Genomic DNA, 24370 nt, shown 5'->3' on the forward strand with positions numbered 1-24370 from the left:
GGGATGTCCGTACTTGCTCCAGTGAGATGGTGATCAGACATGAAAGAGATGCCATTTCGAGCTGCGACTGCATAGGCATCCAAGGCCGTTGCACTTGGGCGAAACGACAACCATGTGATTTACCAATAGACATAACGATTGTCCGCCTGTTCTTCCACGCCGTGAGGCACGGCGGGTGGCCCCGAGTAGGCCAATAGGTGTACCTATGTCATCACCTGTGTCTGTAGTGGCACTTGGCTTTGGATAGGACACTTTCTCCACACGCATCAGTTCTTCTTTGGTGTTTGACCATCGCAGATGTCTCCACTGCAGAACATGTCTCGTCAAATGCAGCCTCGCGGACTCGAGAGTGATACCAAGCAGTCTTCATTATTCGCCATCGGCATCCCCTTCATCGCAATTGCCAGTGTCGTAGTATTCCTACGCGTCTATGTTCGTGTACGCTTGATACGGCTGAAACTGGCTACCGACGACTGTGAGTTGACCTCTATAGCCAACACTGCCAAGCAGCATGCTGACAGCCAAAATCAGATTTGATAATCTCTGGCGCATTCTTCACCATCTCGCTGTCAGTCGCTAATATGGTTTGTAAGTCTACAAATCTCATATCGAAGGCGTGATTGAGCTCGAGATTGACAAATAGCCCATTCGCAGGCGGTTGGTACGGTGTAGGCAAGCACAGTAAGCAGTCGATACCGATCATCTACTCGAATTTTAGCTGACGATTCCACAGCACCCGACATTCCCAACGAAGACCTCACTCCAATGTTGAAGGCAAATCTCGCAACGCGACTCCTATACGTTGTAGCGATATGTCTCGTCAAGTTCAGCATCCTCGTCTTCTACCACCGACTAGACCCTCGACGACCCACGAGATGGATTGTGTACTTCCTAATGGCATGGGTAGCCGCCCTGTCCATTGTAACTTTCTTTGTGCTATTATTCGTCTGCACGCCGCCATCGCTGTTTTGGGATCCTGCGGGCCAGGCTCTGCACCCAGAGAAGTGCCTGAAGCAGGACACACAGCAAGTGTTCTTCAACATCAACGGCATCATGAAGTAAGCATTGCAACCAAAATCTCAACTTCATGCAGACTCATTGACTCTTGCGTCCTACAGCATCGTTCAAGACTTCGCCATTTACATCCTACCAATGCACATCGTCTGGAAGCTGCAGATGCCGCGCGGTCAAAAGATGGCTTTGTGCGCTCTTCTCGGTGTCGGACTGGTCGCAGTTGCAGCTGGCTGTGTGCGCTTCTACTACGTGCTCTTTCTCTCCGACGAAGCCGATGTTTGGTACTACATGGCCGACTCGTTGAACTGGTGTAGCATCGAGATCTACGCGGGTATGTCTCCTCTCAAATCTTTGATCAAATTCCTCAAGGCTGACTTTGTGTTGTTGCAGCCATCATATGCAGCTCGGCATCGACCTTCAAAGTCCTCATCAAAACCTACCTTCCTAGAGTCTGGAGCAGCGCCGGAAGTCACGACAAGGCTTCCAGCACGCTTCGCGCACAGTCCGATCGATCATATAGCAGCAGATTTGAGATGAAGCGTTTTGGCATCTCATCGAACAAGTCAAACAGCAATAGGAAGTATGGGATTGAGGGGCTCACAGACCTTGGAAACGAAAGCGAGGAAGCCATTGTGCGACCTGAAAGCAAGATGGGCAGGGATATCGCGGTCTTCGTGACGCAGCACTAGCTCATTTGGAGAGTCGCAATATCAAATGAAGCTGGACAGCTTGATGCTGAGCAAAAGAGATAGACAAAAGCATAGCTTCATGGGAGTTCTGGCGCCAATCAACCATTGAGATAAGAGTGTGCTGTCCGGGTGACTTCTCTATCTTGTATGCTTATGGATAGCAACGAAGAAGGCGAGCCACTTGGCTACATCGTGAACTGGAAGACAAGGATACTACAATACATTTCCACCACGTGCTGGGCACTCCAGAATCCGCATATATGATACCAATTACACGTCGCATGGGTAAGTGTGGAGTGTGCATCCGCAGAGCATCTCTTGCGAGGGGAAAGCAATGAGCGATTTGGGACGGGAAGTGTTCTGGGTCCAGATCGCTGCCTAGTGGCACCGCGGAAACTAGTGGTGATCCGCCTTTCCTTTTTCGGTGATGGCGCGGCACGCCTTACATTCACCCTGAGGCAGCCGCCCGGGAACGTCTTCTGGGCTCCGCGCTCGAGCGTTCGTTGCCTTGAAAAATTGCTATTCATGGCTTCGTTCAGGCTGGCCCGACAAGCCTCGCGCATTGCAGCCTGGCGCGTGCCCAGATGTAGCATAGCTCGTTCTACACCGTACCCGTCTTCGGCACTACAAATGCAAAGACAGTTTCCCATAGTCCGCTATCGACTATTCACCTCAACATCGCATACCGCTACTGCCTCAGGGAAAGAGACAATGGAAGAAAGTCTTCGCAATATGGATCTTGATGCGGCGGAGAAGCACATGAAGGACTGGTTCGGTGACCATGCATCATGGAGTCACGAACAGCTGCTCAATCTTGTCTATGGTACTAGAACTTCAACAATCTTATGAATAATCACTAACATATACAAGAGGAGGACCTAATATCAGTGCGAAACCTGCAGAACTTCAGTGACTACAGTACTGGTGGTCTTCGAGTCGGCGGCGGCCGCCCATCTTTCCCACTCATGACACAAGAAGAATACGGGCTTTTGAACGCGCCATACAGCCAATGGGCTCCTGCACCTTTCAACAGAAACAGCTACAGTTGCATGGACCGCATTTCCCCGCTGATCAAGAGACAAGAGCTCCCAGAACTCAGGAGACAACCCCACATGGGCTTCCTCGCGCGTCTACGCCCCCTCAAAGCAAAGCTTTTGCTCGGTATGGTGCCAATCAGCGGAGATCGCTGGGTAGAACGCAAGATGGATGACCCTGCCAACTACAGGAACCTCTTTGAATTGATCAATGATCTCACCAAGATATTTGAATGGTTCAATCACGAGGAGGTGCGCACCCGGACTCGCGACGCTTTCAACTGGATGGTCGACCGATATGTCGAGTTTCAGAAGGCAGCTAATTTGCGACGCGAGCAAAATGGCGTCGAAGAGAAATTGGATCTTGCCGGCATGTGGGCAGAGTACTGGAACGACGGGATGACAAACATGTCACAGCGTACGCATCAATGGGTTGTAGATCGCGTGGATGAAGTTCAAGCGCGTGCTTTCGAGCAGTATCAAGAGGCACTGAATACCGCTGGAACCGACGAAGCAGCCATCGGTGAGGCCGGCAAGAAGTACTACGAGTGTGTCCAAGATCTCAGAGGCATGCTCACCAGACTCGAGTACACGATCGGCGTCCCAATGACCGGTTTCAAGGGCTACACAGCCACCAACGCCTTCACCGACCTCCCCGTAGCCCAACGAAAAAACACCTGGTCCCAAATCATGGGAAGCAAGTCCTTCAAGCACCAGTTAGCCATCTTAGAAGCCGAAGACAAAGCCGCCGCCGAAACCGCCGCCAACCCACCCTCCCTAGCAGAACAGATGGACATAATGGGCCAACTCACCAAGCCAGCCCACCCCCGTTTCCGCGACACCGAGAACCTGCTCGGCCACTACGAAGAAGGCAAGAAGAATCGCGATGAAACCCGCCTCGCCCTCTGCGGTCCACCCAAGCCCGTCGCGCAAGAACATTGGATCACCATTCTACGCGAGCGCATGGAGTTCTACGCAAAGAACCCGCGCAACCTAGAGAGAAATCCCGATGCATGGGGTTTCGTATGCTACCGCCTAACCTACTCGGAAACAGACGAAGAATGGGCTACCTTTCAAGAAAACTTCACCAAAGACGTTATGCGATCTGGGACGTGGATCTCCGGCTTCGACGCTATCAAGAACAAGTCCAAGATCATGTTCATCGACGGGCGGGAGGCTGGGATCGCGGAAGGCGACATCGCGGCTGCGAAACAGCATTTCAAGCGGACTTTCACCATGCTACCCACGCTGGGCCGTATGTGGACGCAAGATTTCCTCGTCGTGGACAAACAAGCGTTCAAATCGCATGTCGACCCCCCATCCGAGGAAACCAGACCCCCGCCACCGTACGGTGCGTCGTGGGGAAGTAATGGCGGGCATGTGCGTCTTGTAGACACGACATTAGACCTGCTTTCCCAGGAGTTTATCGACCAAGTATCGCCGGGATACAGAGGAGAGATGAAGATTTTGTCGAGCCTGCTTCTGGAAGAACTGTATCCGCTGCTCGCGACGCTGTCTGTTCGTCCATTTGGACTTTGGCCTTGTGCGCGGTTGCATCCGAGGGAGGTTTATGTGGGGACTACGGATGCGGCGCAGGAGGGGTGGTGGGAGTTTAGTCGGATTGATCAGAGTTTGATGCAGGGGTTCTTTCAGAGTATGAGGGGGAGGCAGGCGGATTTGAGGGCTAGGCAGGGTTGAGTGGTTGGGGGGGAGTAGGGAGTTTGTCTTGTGTTGCGGTTCGCGAGATTTTGCTCATGTTGAAGACTACTTGAATATCTGGATGTTCTTTTGCACAGTGACAACTTTCGCCTGCCGTTGAGTTACAAGATTCATACCGTCATCAGATTGTCCGGCCTTTTCTTTACGCTTTGTCTTGCCAAACACCCTTTGTTCAATTTCGCCACTCTTATCACTCGCGCTATACCATACAAAGCCTTTGTACACACTCACCTTTATCCCGATCTAGCACACCGTACCAACAGTCGTGAGCCATGGTATCGAAATGCTCATCCTACATTCTCTCACTGCCAGTACGATGACTCAACAACGACGAGCCAAACCCATTTGCAGCGCTCCATGCGACCCCTACGCGAGGAGATACGCTCGAATGAGAAGCATCGCAACTTCAAGAATACATGTTCCTCCAAAGATGTCTGATGCGATTCGCACACGAAAGGTGACGATAGCGGAAGTTGACGCTGCGTTTGGCAGAGACCACGGTGTTGGGTTGTACCAGAGAAAACCACAAAATCTCGTCACCACGGAAGTCGTCCCAGCGTCTCTCAAAAGCGACGACCCTCCTCCATCCCAGAGAATCCCACAAAAGAGACCTAGAGCCGACGTAGACGACCATCCCAACCGAGAGCCTCCCCCATACCACCACCAACCCCACCCCTCACAACCCCCTCAACCACACGCACCACACACCCCACACGCACCAGCCCATCACTTCGACCCCTACCAACCCCCACAAAAACGACAAAAACGCCACATACCCAACTCCTTCTACCCCACCTCCCCCACCGCACGCTTCGGCATCATACCCGCAACCGCACCCTGTACCCTCGCTCACATGGCTCACCTGGGGAAGACAAGCACCGCCATGGGCGTTTGTGTATGTAAACATGTTTCTAGGGTATGTAGAGGTATTTGTAGGGATATTCCGGGATATGTGAGGGATGTGCATAGGGCGGGGGTGGTGAGGGGGGTGTTTGAGATGATGGATGTACCAGAGGAGTGTTCGAGCTTAGAAAGTGTGATACACAGCGCTACACGAGAAGAGGAGGAAAGGGTGGATTCTGTCACGCGAACGTCAGCTCAGAAGGTAGACGGGGCGATGCGCAAGGGATTGACGAAAGAAGAGCGGAGACACGGAACGATTTTCACACCTTTCTCTGATGAAGAGCTGAGGGCGTTGCGGTCTCGAAAGCGGGATGCACGGAACGCGAAGGCGTCAAAACCATCGAGCAAACCCACGCCACCCACAACCCGCTGTCCCCTCTGCCACTTCGACAGCCCATCAACATCCCCATTCTGCACCACATGTCTAACCCCCTACCCACCAGATCCGGCACCCAAATCACACGCTCGAGGCATAGTATCGTATGACAAGTTTCCCGACATCTACACCTCGCCGGTCGACGGACAGCAAGCTACACTCCTTACCTACACATCAAACGAAGACCCCGATGAAAGCTATCTATGTACAGGTGGCGCCGGGCCACCCGGTACCATAACTCCCTCTGGTGCCCACGTGGCAATAACGTCGGACGAACGGCGTCGACTGCTGCGAGCGAGGGAGCAGGCGTGGAAGAATGATAGTTTGAGGGAGGCGAGGGAGCAGGAGCGACGGGAGATGGCTAGGCAGAATGGGGTGCAAATCCCGAAAGGTAACGCGTCGTACTTCTCGGACGTGCAAGAAGAGGCTGCGACGAGGGAGGCGTTGAGTCAGGATAGAAATGTCGAAGTGAAGAGGGCGTGGATGTTGAAACTCGCGGGGTACAGAAAAAAAGCTGAAGAAGAGAAAGTACCCTTCCCGCTGAACGTCTCTGGCTACGAAGCGTTGGAAGACTCGGAGGTAACGCGGTTAGAAGGAGATATCGAGCTGTTGGATGGCTGGTTGGCTAGTATGGGTTACACTGACATTCTTCCTTCCCCTAAAAGCCATGAGAGCGATGAAAAAAAGACACCGCTGACCTCGAAACGATTAGCTGCCAGAACGAAACGACTCAAAGCGATCCAGCAACGAGAAGCAGACCGGCAGTACCTCGAATATATCGCGGACCTACAGCGCCAAGCACTTTCCATGGGATATGAGTTCCCTGAAGGTGTCCCAGGTTGGGAAGAGGTTCATCCTTCGGAGCAACGTCGTATATTATGGGCGGCGTATACAAATCAAGTCAACGCCACGTCGAAGAAGAAGAGGAAAAAGGCGCGACGAGGATCACGGAATTCGAACACCATCGCCACTCCCGAGGAGCAGGCCCGAATGAAACGTTACGCGTTTTTGAAAGAGAAACTTGAGCAACCATACTGGGAAGAGCGAGTACGTGAGACCGGAGAGTCGAGAAGCGCCATCTTGCGAGCCGGAGGGAGGTGGCCGGAAGACGCGACATACGAGGACGATAATGATGAGGAGTTGAAGGAGCTGGTGGGTTATATAACAGAATTTTTGGAGCTGAAGGAAGAGTTTGGAGATCAATAGGAGAAATTGTCGGTAGCCGTAAGCAAGCGTTGAGATGATGTCGCTGGTCGTCTCATTGCGCCTTCCCTCCACAATTAGTCATCACCCATCTAGCCAATCAGAAGCCACGGCGTCGACTCATCCTGAGCCGAGCGCCATCCATCTTAGCACCGCGCCCTGCTTGGCCATGTCCTTTTTCGTGTATATGAGGAAGAAGGTCGCCGATGCCCAAGACAACCAAACCTGAAGACTGCATTCCAGCGACGACACTGCTAAGCTCAACAGTCGGCAATCCCTCTCACAATGGTACGCAAAGGGAAAGAGGCAACACCAGCCGCGGAAGAGCATCACGGCGGTGGACACATAACAGTCACGGCGCAGCAATCGCGGTACGCAGTTGATTCTGTCGATGCACCTGCGTCAAAAGAGGTAGGCGTGCCCTCACCTCTCCCTCATACACCAAGTTGAATCATGTAGATACTCGTCAAAGACCTGTCTATCACAGTCGCCAACCGAGAACTACTATCACGTACAACACTTCACCTGGTAGAAGCACGCCACTACGTGATGGTAGGTCGAAACGGGACAGGGAAGTCTACACTCCTCAAAGCCATCGCCGATGGTCTGGTTCCGGGTATACCATGGAGTACGCGCATTCTCCTTCTAGGTCAGACGAGAGAGGACGACTTGGGAGATGAGATGACTGCGTTGAGCCTGGAGAGCGAGACTGTCTTGCAGCATGTTGTCCGGAGTGATCGGGTTCGAGAGCGCTACGTGCGAGAAGCGAAATTGCTTAGTGAGGCGGTCGAGAACTCTGTTGATTCCATGGCACCGGTTCAGGCGTACAGGCGTATTGGGCATGAAAGATTAGGTTTGCAATTGAGAGAGGGTCATCGGATTGCTGAGAGGAGGAGTGGTGCTCGGGGCAAAGCAGCCAGGAAGGAGCTGATTAAGCTTGAAGAGCGCTTCGAAGAATCTGAGAAGCGGCTGCAAGAGACCGAGATCGATGCCACGAAGCTCAGCGAAGAGACACAAGCAGCTGCGGATTTGCTTGCTGGCGTGCAAGCCTCCCTCGAGCTCATGGATGCAGCTGAGGCAGAAGCAAAAGCGCGCGTGGTTTTGCTAGGCCTTGGCTTCAAGGAGGATCGCATCGACAAGCCCGTGTCGGAACTCTCAGGAGGATGGAAGACGCGCTGCGATCTAGCTTGTGCTCTCACACAGTATGCGGACGTACTACTTCTCGACGAGCCCACCAACTTCCTAGACTTGCCGTCAATTATCTGGCTACAAGACTATATCCGCAATCTCAAAGGCACGACTGTCCTCATAACGACCCATGATCGCGACTTTGGAGACGCGGTAGCCGAAGAGCTCATTGTCCTCCGCAACCAGGTTCTCGAGACTTTCCGCGGTAACCTCAGTCTGTACGAGCGCGAAAGATGGAAGAAGGTCAGGTACATGACTAAGATGAAGGATGCCCAGGTCAAGCAGAAGAAGCACATTGAGAAGACCATCGCAGGCAACATCAAGGCCGCCAAGGACAAGGGAGACGACAAGAAATTGAAACAGGCTGCGTCTCGGAAGAAAAAACTTGATGACAGAATGGGGCTGCAGGTCAGTGCCAAAGGTGGTCGCTTCAAGCTGAACCGCGATCTCGCAGGCTATCACACGACGCAGCGGGCGGAGATTGAGATACCTGATTTCGATCCCCCAGTGCACCTCTCCTTCCCACATCAGCCGCCCGAGTTGAAGTTTCCCGGGGCACTGGTAAGTATAGAGAAGGTGTCATTTGCATACCCTGGGCGAAAGAAATTGCCCATCTTGACCGACGTCAGTCTGACCATACATCCGAGGGACCGGGTAGGTTTAGCAGGCCTGAACGGTTCAGGGAAGACGACGCTGGTCTCCATAATAATGGGCGGTGATGAAGAGGGCGGTCTCAAGCCCACATCTGGCAGTGTCGCGCGCCATGCAAGGGTGAAGATTGGCCGCTTCTCGCAGCAGTCGGTCGAAGAGCTCACTGCGACCGCGGCTGCCAACCCTCAGACGACAGCGCTCCGGCACGTGATGGAAAGTATTGGCGAGGGCGCACAGGAGAAGGATGCGCGGACAGTGCTGGGTGGACTGGGACTCCATGGCCAGACGGTGTCGGACGTTCCGCTCGTGCTCCTTTCGGGAGGGCAGAAGGTCAGGGTCGCACTTGCCAAGTTGCTATGGCCGCCGCCGCAACTGCTCATTCTCGACGAGGTGACGACGCACCTGGACGCTGATACTATTTTGGGTCTCGTGATGGCGCTGCGAGAGTACAATGGAGCGCTGCTGGTGGTGACACACGACCGGTTCTTCATGAGGTGAGATTATTGCAGTCAATAAATAGAGTTCTTACTAACACCCCGCAGAACGGTGGTGCAGAGGGAGTCGGCGTACAAGCTAGCGCCAGGGGTTCACGCGTCCGAGGGCGAGGCTGACGACAGCAGCGAGTCGGAGGATGAAGCGCCAGGGTTAGCTCCGGGGAGCGTTTTTCGGCTGACTAGAGGGCAGCTCAGGAAGCTTGACGGCGGCATGGACGAGTATGAGGACATTGCGGCGCGGACAGCGGCGAGGCTGGCCAGAGCGGAGGGAAAAGAGCGAAAATAGACGCGAGCACGAGCGAGTGCAATTTGAGCGTCGCGTCCAGAGTCTCGACAGAGAGTCGACAAGCCGTAGAGAGTCCTGTCAGACAGGTCGGGCCCTTTGGTTCGGGCGGGCTGGCTTCCCGCTGCACGCACGGCTGACTGCGCGCCTCCTGCGCGCGCATCATAGTGCCCGGCAGAGGCATTAGGGGCAGCTTTTCGCGCCAAGCCGCAGCGAGATAATATTGCTCCAACGAACGCGTCGCTCCTTTTGCCTGCAGCGTCCAATTGGTCTCCTCTCATTAGCCATTGGCGTGCACTATGCCCATCTTTCCTTGTATACTACCCCTTCCGACCGTAATAGTAATGTCATAGCTGCAGCTATAATCCTTCCACGCTGCAGGCACGCATGAACGACTCTGCGTATCGAGATAAGCTCGAGCTTGGGAACCCTGAGTAATAATAACTGCAAGCCATCATGGGCGAAACCGAATCGTCCACGCCTCGCTCCACCGCCGAACCACAGCTCAAGGCGGCCAAGGACAAGAACTGTCCCTTTTGCGGCCAGGCCTTCACCTCGTCCAGCCTGGGACGCCATCTGGACCTGTACATCCGCCCCAAGAATCCAAAGGCGCCCGATGGCGTGCACAATGTCGACGAGATACGGAAGCTGCGAGGCGGCATCACACGGCGGCAGGCCAAGGGCAGCGTGTCAACACCGCGGAGAGATGACAGCGGCACGAGCACGCCCGCGAACAAGAAGCGCATAACGAGCGAGGATTCGGTCCTTGTGCAGAGCCCGGAAGACGACGATGAGCCGCTCGAGGTGGGCAAGACGAGGGGGCAGTTCAAGGATGTCAGCTGGGGAAGCGGCCACCGGCCCTCACGACTCAACACCAAAACACCAGACCCTCGCCGGGACGTATCGCGGCAGTCGCGAAAGGCCGAGCTGGACCAGAGGCAGAAGTCGAATGAGGAGACTGAGATTGCGAGTGCCACCGAGATGGCGCTGCGGGAGCTGCTGAAGAGCGTGCGAGAAGCGAAGTATGTGCCTTATATTCGCTCACCATATATCCTGCTAATAAAAACAGCGCAAAAGCATCCGGCTCCGGCCTCTTCGAATTCGACCCTTACACCCAGAGCTTCCCCTCGCTGTGCCTCCAGATCCTCCCCGCGCCCTCTACCCTCTTCTCCCCCACGCCCTTTCCCACGTCCGAGTCATGGTCCATCACCCCGCCGGGACAGAAGCAGTTCGAAGCGCTGAATAAGCAGGTCCGCGAGCGTCTGCTTGCCTACCAGCGCCAGCGCCAGATCAACCAGGTCTATCCCTCGGGCTCACACTCTTCCGCTCCTTCCACCACCACCTCGCCCCTGCCCACCCCGCCGCTCTTCGACCACGACCCACAACGCCTCTTTGGCCACATTGCAGACGCCTTCCACCACTGGACACAGCAGTCAGATAAGACGAGGCAGGAGTGCTGGCAGGTCGAGATACTGCGCTGCTATGCCCGCGCCGACGACAGGCGACGGGAAGCCGAGGTGCAGCTGGGGAATGCACGCAGGGAGATTGAATACCTGAAAGCCAGCCGCTGGACCTCAGGTGCCCCCGATGTATCGCCCATCAGCATCAACCTTGGTACCGACACGGCCAGAGAGCTTGCCAAGCACGGCATGGACTATCGCAACTGGGACTACGACCGCCTCATCGACAAGTGGCGGACCGCTATACGCGAGAACAGGGCCTCGGTCTCCGGTATGGGCGCGCAAAAGCCATTGCCCGGTGGTACCAGTACCAGAAGCTGCTCCATGGCTAGCATCCCACCACAATTCGCTACTGTGAACCAGCCCAGGCAAGGCAGCCCAATCAAGGTTGAGTCCAACATGCCCTTTAGCGCGCCGCCCACCGTATGTGGTGATGGAGACTGCGATCAGGTTGATGCGGAAGGCGACGATGACGACGACGACATTGACCTGACGCCCCAAACAATTGAGGAGGATGACTCGATGCATCAGATGCAGCATCAGGCCCAGCAACAGGCCTTGCATCACCCCCAGCCCCAACATCACCACGGAGCACCCCTCCAGCCCACCCCGCCACATCCTTCGCAACAGTTTCAGCCACACATGCAACCTACCCAGCACATCACGCAGGCCCAGATTGCTCAAGCGCAGGCTCAAGCCCAAGCATGGGCAGCCGCACGCCAGCACATGAACCAGTCGCGCAACCAAGACTTCCGGCCCCACCAGCAGCACCAGCTCTCGCCCCATGTGCAGCACGTCGGCTCAGCTGACAGCAGTCGCCGAGAATCGCTAGCCATGATGGACCCCCACGCCATGAACCAAAATAACATGAGCGGCATGGGCAACTCCATGGGCATGTCAAGCGGCATGGACGGTCTCGACAGCCACCAAGACCAATTCATGCGCATGGACATGGGCATGTCAACGGGCTTTGTCGGCTCCAACGACCCCAGCGTCTCGATGGGTTGATCGAACTCTCGAAACTGTTCGATGCTGTTCATAGAACAGCGAAAATTGTCACCAAACCGGCGTCGGACTCTTCGGGCAAAGGCGTAACGTGATACACGGAACGCGATACACGGAACAGTCCACACTCTACAGCGATATTTCCCTTTTCTCCATCTCCGACATATCTCATATCTACCGCAAATTTTCGTTTGTCTTTCTTATCTTTCTAACTACTACTACTCAGCTCGGCTTTTCGCTATACCCATTATACCCGGCCTTGCAGCTTGATACCCCCAGTTCAATTTCCTTTATCAACCAGAACGGTATTTTTACTTACCGCAACATCTCTTACACATATATACGTACTAATAAGCCTCTTCTCCTCTTTCTTCTTTTTTGTACTCAGCTATCGAGATTGTTATCAGCATCGTTCTTGTTTTTCCTATGTAGATGTCTACACACATATGCCTTCGTTGGCACTGGCGGGCAAATGTCGTTGTTGCACCGTATCTTGGGAGGTCTTTTGTGCTGCTTCAAGTTGTATATACCCAACACCAAACTTTTCACTTGTTAGATATTAGAGAAATATGGGGTGGATTGGATTGGATAGGATGGGGGGTGGAGTGGGTGGAAGAATCGAATTTAAAAATACTTTGAAAACGTGGACGTTTTGTGATGCGAGGCTATAGATGTGGTGCTGGTATTGAATGTGAATATCGCGATCGAGATTAAGATGGCCATGAGCGATCCGGCTCTGGTTTAAGTATCGCAGCTGGATGACTCCATACGTAAGATGTAGATGAGTCGTCTTCTCCGACATCGCCGTTTCCCGTCTGCGCAGAGGGTGAGACGCAATGTAGCGCGGGCATAGAGGATTCGTCTCCGGAAACGTAACAAGGGGAGCATGGAAAGCTGGAGGTGGAGATGTGGGCGTAGTAGAGTATGGAAAAGTGTCAATGGATTGCAAGGTAAGCTAAACATTTGAGCGTAGTCTGGTGGGAATCCGACCAGGTGCATGGAGAAGCGGCTGGGTGTTGCATGTGATGCGCGTCGTGGACTGGTGACGAAGGCAATGGACTGGTGGGTTGGGGATACAAACTGCTGGATGGAAGTCGCGGATCGTTGTTATACTTGGAGCGACATACTGTGTTGCTGATCACTCTCAACTGAAGAGAAAACCAGAAGCGAAGTACTCTGACGGCATGTCTGGGTTACCGCGTGGACGAGGTGGAAGACGAGGATATGGAAACGGTTGGAGAGGGAGGAGTTCCACTGACTTCGGTTACCGTGAAATAGGTAGAGGAAAGTTCAATGACACTCTGAATGGTGGAGGGTTCAATAATTTCCTAGGTGGAAGGGGTAGAGGAGTTGGCTACGGCCTTCCGGTCAGAGGCATGGGAGATGATGATAGGAGAGAAGAATCCTCATCCGTTCCAGAACATCGGATTCCCAAAGGGCCCAAGGCCGACCGTCAAGAGAAGGAGGACGCATCGGCCGTCCCACAACAAGATGCGCGTACCGAGAACGACGGGATCAAGGACAACCCGCAACTAATTCCCACGGAACCCAAAGCTGACAGACTGGTGAAGACTTGGCAGGCTGGAACCAGGCCCGTTCCAGAACAAAATGCACGTCCCAGGGACGACTGGTTCAAGAACCTATATCTAATACCCAAGGAGCCAAAGGCTGATAGACTGGCAAAAAGTCGGCAAGCAGACACCAAACTCGTTCCCGAACAAGACGCACATATCAAGAACGATTGGAACAAGAGAAAACAGCAACCAATACCAACGGAGCCGAAAGCTGACAGACTGGCGAAGAGTCGGCAAACAGAAATTGAACGAGATCTTCACAGAGATGCTGCAAGACGAGGATACATACTTCTACGTCCCATACAGAAGCATCCACGCCGGGAAAGTATAGGCGCACATCCTACCCCTACACACATTCGTTCCCGCTCACCCGAAGAAGAACAAGAATTTAATTCTTCTTTTCCCCCACTTCCTCCATCACCAGCAGCGACCGTACGTCCACCGCTGGGAAATCAACCACCAACATCTGTCACCCCATCTGCGACTCCATCTGCTAGACCTGCGCGAAGGGAAGCATGCTCGACGAATCCTACGGAGAGGACATTCCGCAAAGTAAGCGCGAACTCCTTGTCGACTCCATCGGCTTCATCGGACGGTGACGATGGCAATCTCTACGATCCCAACAAGACTGAAGAGGAGAAAGAGAAGATACGGCAGGAAATCAATGAGCATAATAGGGGCCTGCTGGTCCCGCCATGGTCCGGTCCAAACCTGGGTCCTGAGATGCAGGATATTGAGCGTGGTTAGATCGGTATCTTATACGCTGTTTCCAGTGAAGCTGGATGAAGCAATCTCATCACACCTATGTATACAAGATGATCACGTCTCTCGCGAATGTTTGAGCTCTTGCAATGTCAATAAGAAAGGTACTGTGCCGATAAGTGAAGGTCACCGAGACGTGCCTTCCTCAACCTTGGGGGTGACTGCCCCTTGAACAACTCCATGACAGCATTTTCCTCATTCAGCCCATGACGTCCGAAACTTACAATGGCAGCTCATCTGCACCTGCCGCCAATGACGACGACCATTCCAACCCACATGAAGTCACTTCCGTATTCCCACTCTCACCTCTTCTACATTACTGTTACCGCCGTGCATCACTCAGCGTACGACATTCTCGCAAACAGTTCCTTCGAATCCACACAGCATGACGGCTACCACTACAGAACAGACGAACACTACAACCATTAGCAAGCATGGAACGGCGAAGAAGTGGCTGCAACGGCATCTTCGCAAAGTGGCATCGCGACAGACGCTGAAGAACGACGAGGGACCAATTGAGATAAGGCGAAAACCATCAGTCAGGCGGCCGCGTACGGCACCTTCAACTGGAGCAACACCGAGCCTGCAAGATGCAACAGCAGTACCCCCGCTCCCGATACTTGTAGAGCGGGTGTCGCCTCGACCGCCAGTTCTACCTCCTCTTCGCCCAGCGAGACCTGATTCTGGCGTGATACGGGACGTCAATGCATGGCTCGATGCTAGCATGAATACGCCTTCACCCCCGCTCATGGGAGGCCTTTCGTATTGGAGAGCAGCGACAAATGTAGGTGCCAAAGACTCAGCCGTGGCTCAGCACGCTATCCCCGTGGTTGGAGCACCCGAAGTCGTCAGACCATCGACAGCCACCAGTCAACACGGAAAGTCGTTCCTTCGTTGCGCCAAAAAGATGCAGGTTCAGATGCCTTCGCTTTTACGAACCAAGTCTCAGCGCCAGGCATGTCGGAAGCAAATCAACAGACAGTCAGCATCGATGCCACTCTTAGCCATCTCCTACGAGGACGTTGCGGAAGCCCCTGGTACCATGCTCATGTCCCGATCTGGATCGCTTCGTCGCCCCGTCACAAGGCCATCGACACGACATCCTTCGACGCGCGCCAGTGCGCTTCTGTCCATCGACCAACAGTCGCAGCTACCCTCCCGGATGGGCACCCCAGCGAGTGCACGACTCGGCGATACAGAGAGCGTCTTTGAGTGCCGTCTCAACGCCATATTCATGCGCACGGCACGAAGCGCAGACAGCACCCGGCCATCGACAGCAGCGGCCGATCTCATCCGCGAAGACTCGATGGGCGATCTTTCCGATGCCCCAACATACTTCTCGGGACCTCCACCACCTTCTTACCGGTCGCGCCCTGAGTCTCTGCTCAGCACTTCTTCTTTCGGCTGCATCGATGGCATGAACCCTACACAACGACAGATCAGTCAGCAGCGAGCGGCATTACAACGGGGAATGAGGTGCAAGCTGAAGAGATTCGCTCAAGGACTTGCAACATGAGAAGCGACGACAAGGCAGACGCGAGGTGAGACACGAGACCACGATGATGACTGACGAAGGGATGACCGGAAGACATATACCATATACGAGCACATGACTATACGACTGTTTACCTTGGAGAGCTGGCATCTTCATACCCATAACAGGGGGGTTACTCTTTCAGTCGGTACACTGAGGGATGCGCAAGGCACGCGGTATTTAGCACAACTGCATCAGATATAAAGTAGGGTCTTAGTTTATAATAGATAATGCAGGTACAGCACAGGATGTGTCGTGAAGTGATCTTGGAATGCGCGGTAGTGGTAGTGAAGAGGTGAGAGCACGGTCATATGACGTGGGGACGGGCCGCGGTGAACCTAAAGCGGTTGGGGCGTTTTCACCGCCTACTCATTTGATGGCCGGGCATGGACTCCACCATCTCCATCAACATCATTGGGCCCAACGTGGCACGCTGTACCACGTCTAACGCTCCAACGCACACAATTGAATCTCCATGGCCGCCCGTTGATCCGCTCGGCTGCCAGCACAACGAAACCCAGCTGGCTGCTCCACTCGACTCCTACGATCCGCAGACTTGCATCATTACGTGCAGCTCCCACAGCCAAACGGCTCCCCGACCTCACCTCCCTCGACACGCCGCGCGCCCGCGTAGGCGAACGTAAGCATGGCCTCGGCAGACGATTCTAATTCGCGGCCCCAGAGGCCAGCTGCCATGACCAGACAGTCGTCGTCGCAGTCGCACATCTCGCAGTCGCCGTCCGAGGGCGCCCAGCGCTCCGCCCATCACAAGAGCCAGCGCCATCATGTCGTCGGCCAACGCGTGCAGCGGAACACGTCCTTTGGCAAGAACCTCAACAAGCTGAGCAAAGCCGAGAAGCAGGCCCAGCAGGCGCTCCAGGGCGCAGAAAACACCGGGCGACACCACCGCCGCTCACAGTCGGGCAACTCCATTTCGGCGCCCAGCAGCCCACACGCGCGTCCCGGAATGAAGCGCCATGCGTCTTCCGGCGCCGTTGTGAGAGCAAACACGCAGCAAGCGAATCTGCGCAAAAACCACTCGAGCGGCCATCTCCCGCCGCGGCAAGGGCATGCGAAACACGCGCTGAAGGGGTCCAAGAACGAGAACGCTACTTCTAAGCGTGCGCTCGCGACTCCCTCTCGGTCTCGGCAAAGTTCTCCGGAGCCACACGCCGCGGTCCACTTTGACATGCCCAATGACGACGAGGAAGGAGACGAGGGCGGGTGGACCGAAGAGAGTGCGTCACAGTCGCCCACTACTACCCGATCCAACACGCGCTCCAACTCGGTCATACTTGAGGCACAACACAGAGCGGCGGAGATCAACATGGAGAAGAATAGAGGAGAGCCGCAACAGTCGGCTGGTATAGTTCGAGAAGCGCCCAACCAGGCGACTCAGACGCTCACCGACCGCACGCGCACAAACACGCAGGTTAACGGCGGGAGCTCCTATCAACATTCTCGGCCTCCAGATGCTGATATGATCACATCGCGACTACTACAGCGCAGCGCCTCACACCATGTCGCTCCCCAGACATCGTCGGTCGCCGCAACTGTCGTATCCTCCTCCGATCGTCATAATCTGCTCAGTCATACAGCTGGGTCTGTTGGATCTACCTTGGTCGACACTCCGGGGAACAACCTCGTATCGCGCTTCATGGACGGAGACGGTTCCGCTGGGACACCTCACGATGGCGAGTACATGGCTGCGCATCAGCTCAAAGACGACACTGATGAAGGGGAGGTGGACAAGATCAAGCGCAACAAGTCAATGCCAAACTTCAAGGGCGGCGCGGACACACCCTCCAAGACGCCCCAGCGCTCTGGCACGACTACGCCAACCAACCTACCCCCATCGCGGACACAGCAGAAGCTCATGCTTCAACGTGCGTCGTCCAACATTGAACCGCAGAAGCTCGTTCCCGTAACCCTTCCCCGCACGGGTGGTCCCACATACCTTCAGTCCAGCATCCACTACAACGGCAATGGTGAGGGGCGCCTAGATCCACGCCTGCAGCAGCAGTTCAACCACGTCGCGGTTGAGTACAATGTCGTGCGAAGATACCGCAACCCAATTGCAGACGCGCTCGCAAGAATCTACCAAACCCCTGGCATGTCACGCAAAATCCGCGTACCCAAGTCGCACGGCGCAAACGGCTTCACGACAGGAGCCAGCAGCCTGAGCACGAGTTTCAACGAAAGCGGCGTCGAAACAGATGGGACGGGCTCGCGGAGATCACGAGTCAGTTTCGACCATGATGCAGGTCGCGGCAAGACTAGTCGCGACGAGAACGACTTTCAACAGAGTTTCGAGAGTGACCAGGCGCGCAGCCGAAACGAAGCCGAGGAGATCTGTCGCCGTTTATGGGAGAGTGCCGAAGTAGTCGAAGCCGACTGAAGACAATAGTGTGGTTTGTTTGGCGCACGGCGCTGATCAAACATTCACGACTCGCAGCGCGGCGCTCTGTTTGCATCTTTGCGACTATTGTGTGAGGGATTGCCAAGGCTGTTTTACTGTGCAGGTTCGTGCGTTCGCTTGCTTCCCTTTCTCTGCATTTTGCCGTAGTCTGCGCTGGGGGGTGAGGGAATGAGCGTCTTTGTTCTCCCATCGTGGACTGCACGCACGGGTTGCTATGGCGCAAGGGGGCTTTGTCTAGTCTGGCTGGAAACAGCATGGTGTTGGGGAAGAGGGCATTTGCGAATATTGTCGCGCCGGCAATGAAGCCGAAGAGACATGCATCAAGTCGTCGTGGTGGTGGTCGTTGCTGTTGCTGCATTTGCATTTTGCGCTCAAACTAACTTTGCGCGTGGCACAGAGTCGTGGTTCCCCGTCCTAAACCTTGCGACTGGCGGAGGCGTTGGCATGACACGACAAGACACACGACCGTTGGTTTCGATCGAGGAAACGAAAGCGAGTGCGATGGAAGATGATTTATTGTCAAATTTGCGTGCGCGCGCACCCTCGATTTCAATCTGCCGTCCGCGACCGAATTGCAAGCATGCGAGCCTCTCCAAGGTCGATTGCACAGGCGCGCAATTGCTTGGCTTGAATTGCGTTCATTTGAGAAGAGCGGAAGTTAGGAGCTGGATTTGCAATGGCTTCAATGCGATGGATGGGTCACGATGCGAAAGGCGGAAATGAGCAAGAAAGAAAGCCCATATTGTGTACTAGTAATGGTAGGGGTAGTGTGCGGGCTAGGTAGGGAGCCAATCATGCGGCATGCTCGCTTGTGTAATTGTAATTTCAATTCTAGCAGCGGATGATCGTTACTTGTTCCTGTGTGTCAGTGGGTTTTTTGATTTTCCTCACGATATGCGACTTCGCATTGATGGGGATGTGTTGGCGAGCGCATCTGGACGCTTCACATGCTACTGTGAAGATTACTTTGAGTCACAAGATGCATTGCGTGCATATGTTGAGCGACTACACGACAAACTCTTTGCAAGAAAATCTCTCTACAGTTCCACACCACCATCACAGCACTTCTTCTCATCGCTTCGTTGTACCGTCTCTTCCGCGTCCAGCACGCCAAGGTGTCCAGGCAATGATAGCCTCGTCTTGCCGCCGACCACGTTGTTAACCTCACCCGTGGTCTATAGATATAGAGGGGACGGGTCTGAGACGGCGTGCGCTGATTGGCTTACTGTGTTACCCAGAACACATGTCGCAACGGGTAGCGTGCCACGAGTGCGCGAGCTGAGTCCGGTGCGGTTGCGGTGTAATAGCTAGACGAGATTTGTCGTGCTGGCTCCAGTCACGTTCGCCCCGGTGTACAGCGTCCAGCAGTCAGTCGTGCTGGCCTAGCTGCCTCCAGTCGCGTTTCCGCCTTGGAGGCCGAACAGACGCCTCGATTCGCTGCGCATTGTTTCAGCGTCCGTGCTTTGAGGCGCGACACTGTGGACAGTCCGACTCAGGCTGGAGTGGAATGTGGAACGCATGGGGTGAGAGAAGTTGCCTGGGGTGATGGCCGTTGAAACTTGGTTGCACCTTGAGCATGGTGAGGATCATGGGGCGTGAACCTTGAGTTCGCAGATGGGCGATGACAGCATCTCACCTGGGCAGCGACTTTCCTCAAGGTTTCCCCTAGCGATGGGAGTGAGAAGTGAGGTCACCACCCGCCCGTCACGAGGATGCAGCAAGCGTGCAGCACGTTGGCCTTGAGTGGGTACCTCGGTAGTTCAGCGTGCAGCGCGCACCTCAGGCCAACCACAGGAGCGCGCGCGGACTGGGATGCAGTGCAGAGATTTGCCGTGGGCCCCATTGCCAAGCGCCAGATCGGCAGCTTCCTTGCTCAGGTACTCCCGTTAGCACGCCCGAACCTGCGTTAGCGCGCCCAGGGGGACCGAAATTGCGCTTTGGCAGTGGGAAATTGCACTCGCGGCAGGGATGCCAGGAACACGATACAAGGCGCCGGGGGCGGCCCACCTTGCTCCCTGCCTTGCCCGTTGTTTCCCCTTCACCCTCCTCAAACGTTGCGAGACAAACCCTCTTTTACTCTCTCTTCCCCGAGACTCACGATCTTTTAAAGCTTTAAGCTTACCCACACTCATTACATTGACAAGTACTATCCTTGATATCTCACTCACTCACTCTTTCTTGGTCTATCCAAACAAAAACAAATCACCGTCGCTCATCTCAAACGCACCTGCATAACACTTGCAACCCTCACTTCTTCTGATTCGACATCGAAGCACTGCGCATTCACAGTCGCATATCCAACCCACTACCACAACAACTACCTTCCTTCACCACCACCAAAATGCGCTCCTTCACCCAAATCATCACCGCGCTCTTCGCGCTCCTCGTCTGCGCCTTCGCCCAGGAAGACCAGTACGACGCCACCGTCTACATCACCTCGACCGTCTACCGCGTCAACACCGTCACCGCGTCCTCGTCATCCCCCGCCGGCTACACCGCCGCAAACAGCACCAGCACCATCTCCGCCACGCACCCCACCATCGTCCCCTCGTACGCCGCCGGCAACACCACCGCCAGCATGGCCATGCCCACTGCCTCCGGCCCCATGGCCAGCGCCTCCGCTTCCATGCCCCCTCAATTCGAGGGTGCCGCTTCTTCGCTCCAGATCAACGGTCTTGTTGTTGCGCTCGCGGCTGGTGTCGGGTACCTCGTTCTATGAACGTGAGATTAACGGTTTTTGCCATCATCGACTGGTGCGCTGTCTTTGATTCAACCCCAACCCTTTTCTCATGTTACATTGTTTTCTAAACAACCCCATATCACGAGGATGTATGTCCGTTTACGTCTTGTTCCAGCCTCAGTTTGCGCTTTGCATCATACCCCCTTTTTACTTTCCCTGGACTTGTCCATGGGACCTTTGTTCTACATTCACGTTTCCTGCTCTATTGCCCACACACACTCCTTTGTAATCACACACTATCTTTCTCTTGTCTGCGACGATTGACGAAACTTGTGGGATCATCATCAACAACAAACTTACTGGGTAATACTGGAGCTTTTGGGATCTGTCTTTGTAGTCGACCAACATTTCTTTTGTTACGTTGGTTCGACTCTGTTTTGTTATACCCCCCTTTTTAGGCGCGCGATCAGGACGCTGCTATGCGAATGCGATATCTCATCACATGACATACGTACTACTTGGAGGTCCTATACTTTGTACCTGGTTGACCGCGGCTTGCCGCGCACCTCCTTCGTCTGTACTGTGTGTCTGTCTTCGCTTGCTTTCTCCGCGCCGTCTCTACGATTTGCGGCTGCCTACTTTTCTGGTGGAGCTGGAGTTTGGTGATACCCCGATACCTACTTTTTTTTGAGAGTGCGATTTAGCTTGGTGTTTTGTTTGAGAGAGTGGAGGAGATGATAGGATAGGATAGTATAGTTGAGAACGAAGAACTTACTTGTTCCGTCAATTTGACTATCCATCAATGTGATTCTGCGCCCAACAACCTCCCCCACCCACCACCCACTCACTAATTCACATGCTCCCACTCACTCGCCCATCACGACCACATCCAACAGCCATGACCTATCCAAACCCGAACCCGACCGACCGTAATCACCGTATGCGCCACTATGTTAGTCTATCATTCCGACTCTAATACCACCGATTAGTTCGCCTGTCCTGTCCACTGTCAGTTGGCGAAAAGTGGAAATCAGCCGAACACGTCGATCGCTATTACGGCAGCGACCGAAAGAAAGCAAGTACTTCGAACGGACGCAAGCTAGACAGTGCTAAGAACAGTGCACGGGGGTCTAGAAGCGAGACTGTGGGGATATGTTCGGCTGTGGTTGCCGAGTAGATAGGAGGAAGAGGGTATGGTTGGGTTGCTGGTGAGGTGAGGGTGGGCGGTGAAGATGTAGTAGTTTTGTGAGATGGAGATGGGGTTTGGCAATTGGGCGAATGGGAGATTGACGATTGTGATAGAGATGGGTTGAGGAAGGTGATTGTGTGAAAAGGGAGAAGCATGAAATGGAGGTTAATGTGGGCATGTGGTGTATGTTCGTAGTAGACAATGACGTGGGTGGTCTACGAGTCCGGCGGCTGGTCGCATGTACTCGATTCCGCTGGCTGGCATGAGCGCAGATTACGGTTCAAAGTTGAGGTTTCCACACTGTTTCTTTTTTTCGGTCTTGAATTACGGCCTTATCATACTCCTTGTTTCACGTGTCTGTAAACATTCATGTCCTCTCACAAAGCCATCTTGTCGTAGGCCATAGTGTATGCAAAACCCTAGTTCACTTCCACACCTCCGTCTGCTTCTACTCTTACCACCTACCCCCTCCCGTCCCTAACAATCACCGATAACTCCCCCCCACCGGCCCCTCCAACCCAAAACAACTCGCAAAATAACTCACCGTCCCCGCCCAATCCGTAAAAAGCCCCTTGACTCCCACCTCCCTGACCAGCACATCCAGCACCTCATAGTACTGTCCATCATGATCAACCACATCCACCACACTCGCGAAATAATACTCCGCATCCCTCTTCACATTCGCCAACGGCCCGCTCCGCTCAAACGTCCAAGCGATAATATCCATGCCATTGTCTTTAATCGCTTTCGCGTACTCGCTTTCCACGATGGTGGCGTTGTCCGACCCGCCGATGGATAAGAGCATAGGGAGCGAGGGCGCGATGATATTCACGCCTGCGGCGCGGGCGGTGGACAGATTTGCGAATCCGGCGGCGAGGTCAGACGGTGTATCAAACTCCTGCAGATACACAGCCTGAGCACCAAACTCTTCGTCATTATCAATCCAATACACCACATCCTCAAACAAGAAACTCTGCGGCCAAACACGATCCGCATGAATGCCCTTTTCGCGGAACGCGGCTATCATGTCGGACGCGTATTGAGCCTGTGTGTAGTTTCCTTGGAAAGGCATGGGGACGGCTGCGGGTGGTGTTTTTAACTCCGGGGTGAAGTTGCGGTAGCCCGGGTAGGAGTCTACGAGGTCGATGTATTGGTTTAGAGTCAGAGTCTGCGCGCATGTGTCGTAGAGTTCTGTGCGCCAGAGGGGGGTGCCGGCTTGGTAGGTGAGCGGGGTGGTGGCGGAGGCGTTGAAGCCGTCTTGTTTGCTGCAGAGGGTGCTGACTTTGTTTTGTTAGTTTGATTTTGTGTCGCGGGTACTTGGGGTGGAGGAGAGATCATACATTCATCGATCGTGATGTCCGATGTACAACATAACGCATTCGCAGGACTCGTTGCATTTGCTGGTGTAAACGGCGTGGTGCATTTTGCTGCCAATTCGGGCCTGAGCAGGATGTCTGTGGTTCGGTGTAGATCGCATAGGTCATGTCTGCACACCAATCCCCTATCGCTTGTGAAAGCTACATCGCATTCCAAGATTCCAGCACCCATCCGCGCACCAGCATCTTGTGACCGGATCGACTCTTCTGGGAATTGCAGTGTGCCTCCACCGCGGTGACCGATTGTGAATGGGGAGATAGAAACCGGAGTATTCTCACACGACTGCAGTTTCCGCTTCAACGGACTATCAGTCATATTGCTGATGATGTAGTACGGTCGCGGCCCGACAGAAACGAGATAATCCGTCGCATTTTCCAGAGGCGTATGATGGTGCTTGCTAACAGCCGGGTAACCCAGAGCTGTAGCAGCGAGACCCAGTACCAGAAACGCGCTCATATTGACGGGAAGATTGTGACTTCTTGTAGGAACGAAAAGGACGACAAGAAACCAACACACCACCCCTCAACCACAGCCAAAGCCATCCATCTTTTATACCTACCCAACGTCGTCAGCCCGCTCTCGAGCTAAACACCCTTCCCCTACGTCAACGACAAGCCCGATCCACGACCCTAGCCATAAGCTGCAGGAACGGACGCATACTAGCCATCCATCTATCCCATGTGCGCGGCACGCAGCGGAAACCTAACCCTACCTAGGTACACCCCAGTCGCCAAAGCTTGATAAAAAGCTTGCGTGAGCTTCATCAGCGTGAGAAAAGCTTAGTTACGTCAAGAATGGTGGGCGAAACGGAAGACA

At 54.3% G+C, this 24370-nt stretch overlaps 9 protein-coding genes across 9 annotated transcripts; all 9 read left to right on the forward strand.

Moving 5' to 3' along the window:
• Window positions 1-315: 315 nt before the first annotated feature.
• J4E86_011075 (uncharacterized protein) lies at window positions 316-1703 on the forward strand (the record flags this gene model as incomplete). Its single annotated transcript, XM_051451569.1, has 4 exons — window positions 316-475; window positions 734-1058; window positions 1119-1345; window positions 1405-1703. The coding sequence occupies 4 exons, from the start codon at window positions 316-318 to the stop codon at window positions 1701-1703; spliced, it is 1011 nt and encodes a 336-aa protein (XP_051297269.1).
• Window positions 1704-2435: 732 nt separating this feature from the next.
• J4E86_011076 (uncharacterized protein) lies at window positions 2436-4435 on the forward strand (the record flags this gene model as incomplete). Its single annotated transcript, XM_051451570.1, has 2 exons — window positions 2436-2526; window positions 2574-4435. 2 exons carry the CDS (start codon window positions 2436-2438, stop codon window positions 4433-4435), a joined length of 1953 nt encoding a protein of 650 aa, XP_051297270.1.
• Window positions 4436-5361: 926 nt separating this feature from the next.
• On the forward strand, window positions 5362-6941 carry J4E86_011077 (uncharacterized protein; the record flags this gene model as incomplete). Its single annotated transcript, XM_051451571.1, has 2 exons — window positions 5362-5372; window positions 5504-6941. The coding sequence occupies 2 exons, from the start codon at window positions 5362-5364 to the stop codon at window positions 6939-6941; spliced, it is 1449 nt and encodes a 482-aa protein (XP_051297271.1).
• Window positions 6942-7223: 282 nt separating this feature from the next.
• Window positions 7224-9557, forward strand: J4E86_011078 (uncharacterized protein; the record flags this gene model as incomplete). The annotated part of the gene is made up of 3 exons (XM_051451572.1): window positions 7224-7349; window positions 7398-9271; window positions 9320-9557. 3 exons carry the CDS (start codon window positions 7224-7226, stop codon window positions 9555-9557), a joined length of 2238 nt encoding a protein of 745 aa, XP_051297272.1.
• A 453-nt stretch (window positions 9558-10010) lies between these two features.
• On the forward strand, window positions 10011-12022 carry J4E86_011079 (uncharacterized protein; the record flags this gene model as incomplete). The annotated part of the gene is made up of 2 exons (XM_051451573.1): window positions 10011-10576; window positions 10624-12022. The coding sequence occupies 2 exons, from the start codon at window positions 10011-10013 to the stop codon at window positions 12020-12022; spliced, it is 1965 nt and encodes a 654-aa protein (XP_051297273.1).
• Window positions 12023-13395: 1373 nt separating this feature from the next.
• Window positions 13396-14340, forward strand: J4E86_011080 (uncharacterized protein; the record flags this gene model as incomplete). The annotated part of the gene is made up of 2 exons (XM_051451574.1): window positions 13396-13822; window positions 14147-14340. The coding sequence occupies 2 exons, from the start codon at window positions 13396-13398 to the stop codon at window positions 14338-14340; spliced, it is 621 nt and encodes a 206-aa protein (XP_051297274.1).
• A 400-nt stretch (window positions 14341-14740) lies between these two features.
• On the forward strand, window positions 14741-15871 carry J4E86_011081 (uncharacterized protein; the record flags this gene model as incomplete). The annotated part of the gene is made up of 1 exon (XM_051451575.1): window positions 14741-15871. The coding sequence occupies one exon, from the start codon at window positions 14741-14743 to the stop codon at window positions 15869-15871; it is 1131 nt and encodes a 376-aa protein (XP_051297275.1).
• Window positions 15872-16535: 664 nt separating this feature from the next.
• On the forward strand, window positions 16536-18287 carry J4E86_011082 (uncharacterized protein; the record flags this gene model as incomplete). The annotated part of the gene is made up of 1 exon (XM_051451576.1): window positions 16536-18287. The coding sequence occupies one exon, from the start codon at window positions 16536-16538 to the stop codon at window positions 18285-18287; it is 1752 nt and encodes a 583-aa protein (XP_051297276.1).
• Window positions 18288-20649: 2362 nt separating this feature from the next.
• Window positions 20650-21027, forward strand: J4E86_011083 (uncharacterized protein; the record flags this gene model as incomplete). The annotated part of the gene is made up of 1 exon (XM_051451577.1): window positions 20650-21027. One exon carries the CDS (start codon window positions 20650-20652, stop codon window positions 21025-21027), a length of 378 nt encoding a protein of 125 aa, XP_051297277.1.
• Window positions 21028-24370: the final 3343 nt, after the last annotated feature.

This window comes from Alternaria arbusti (assembly GCF_024043155.1).
Source record: "Alternaria arbusti strain BMP 1465 chromosome Unknown scaffold_29, whole genome shotgun sequence".
In the NCBI taxonomy this organism is placed as follows: domain Eukaryota; kingdom Fungi; phylum Ascomycota; class Dothideomycetes; order Pleosporales; family Pleosporaceae; genus Alternaria; species Alternaria arbusti.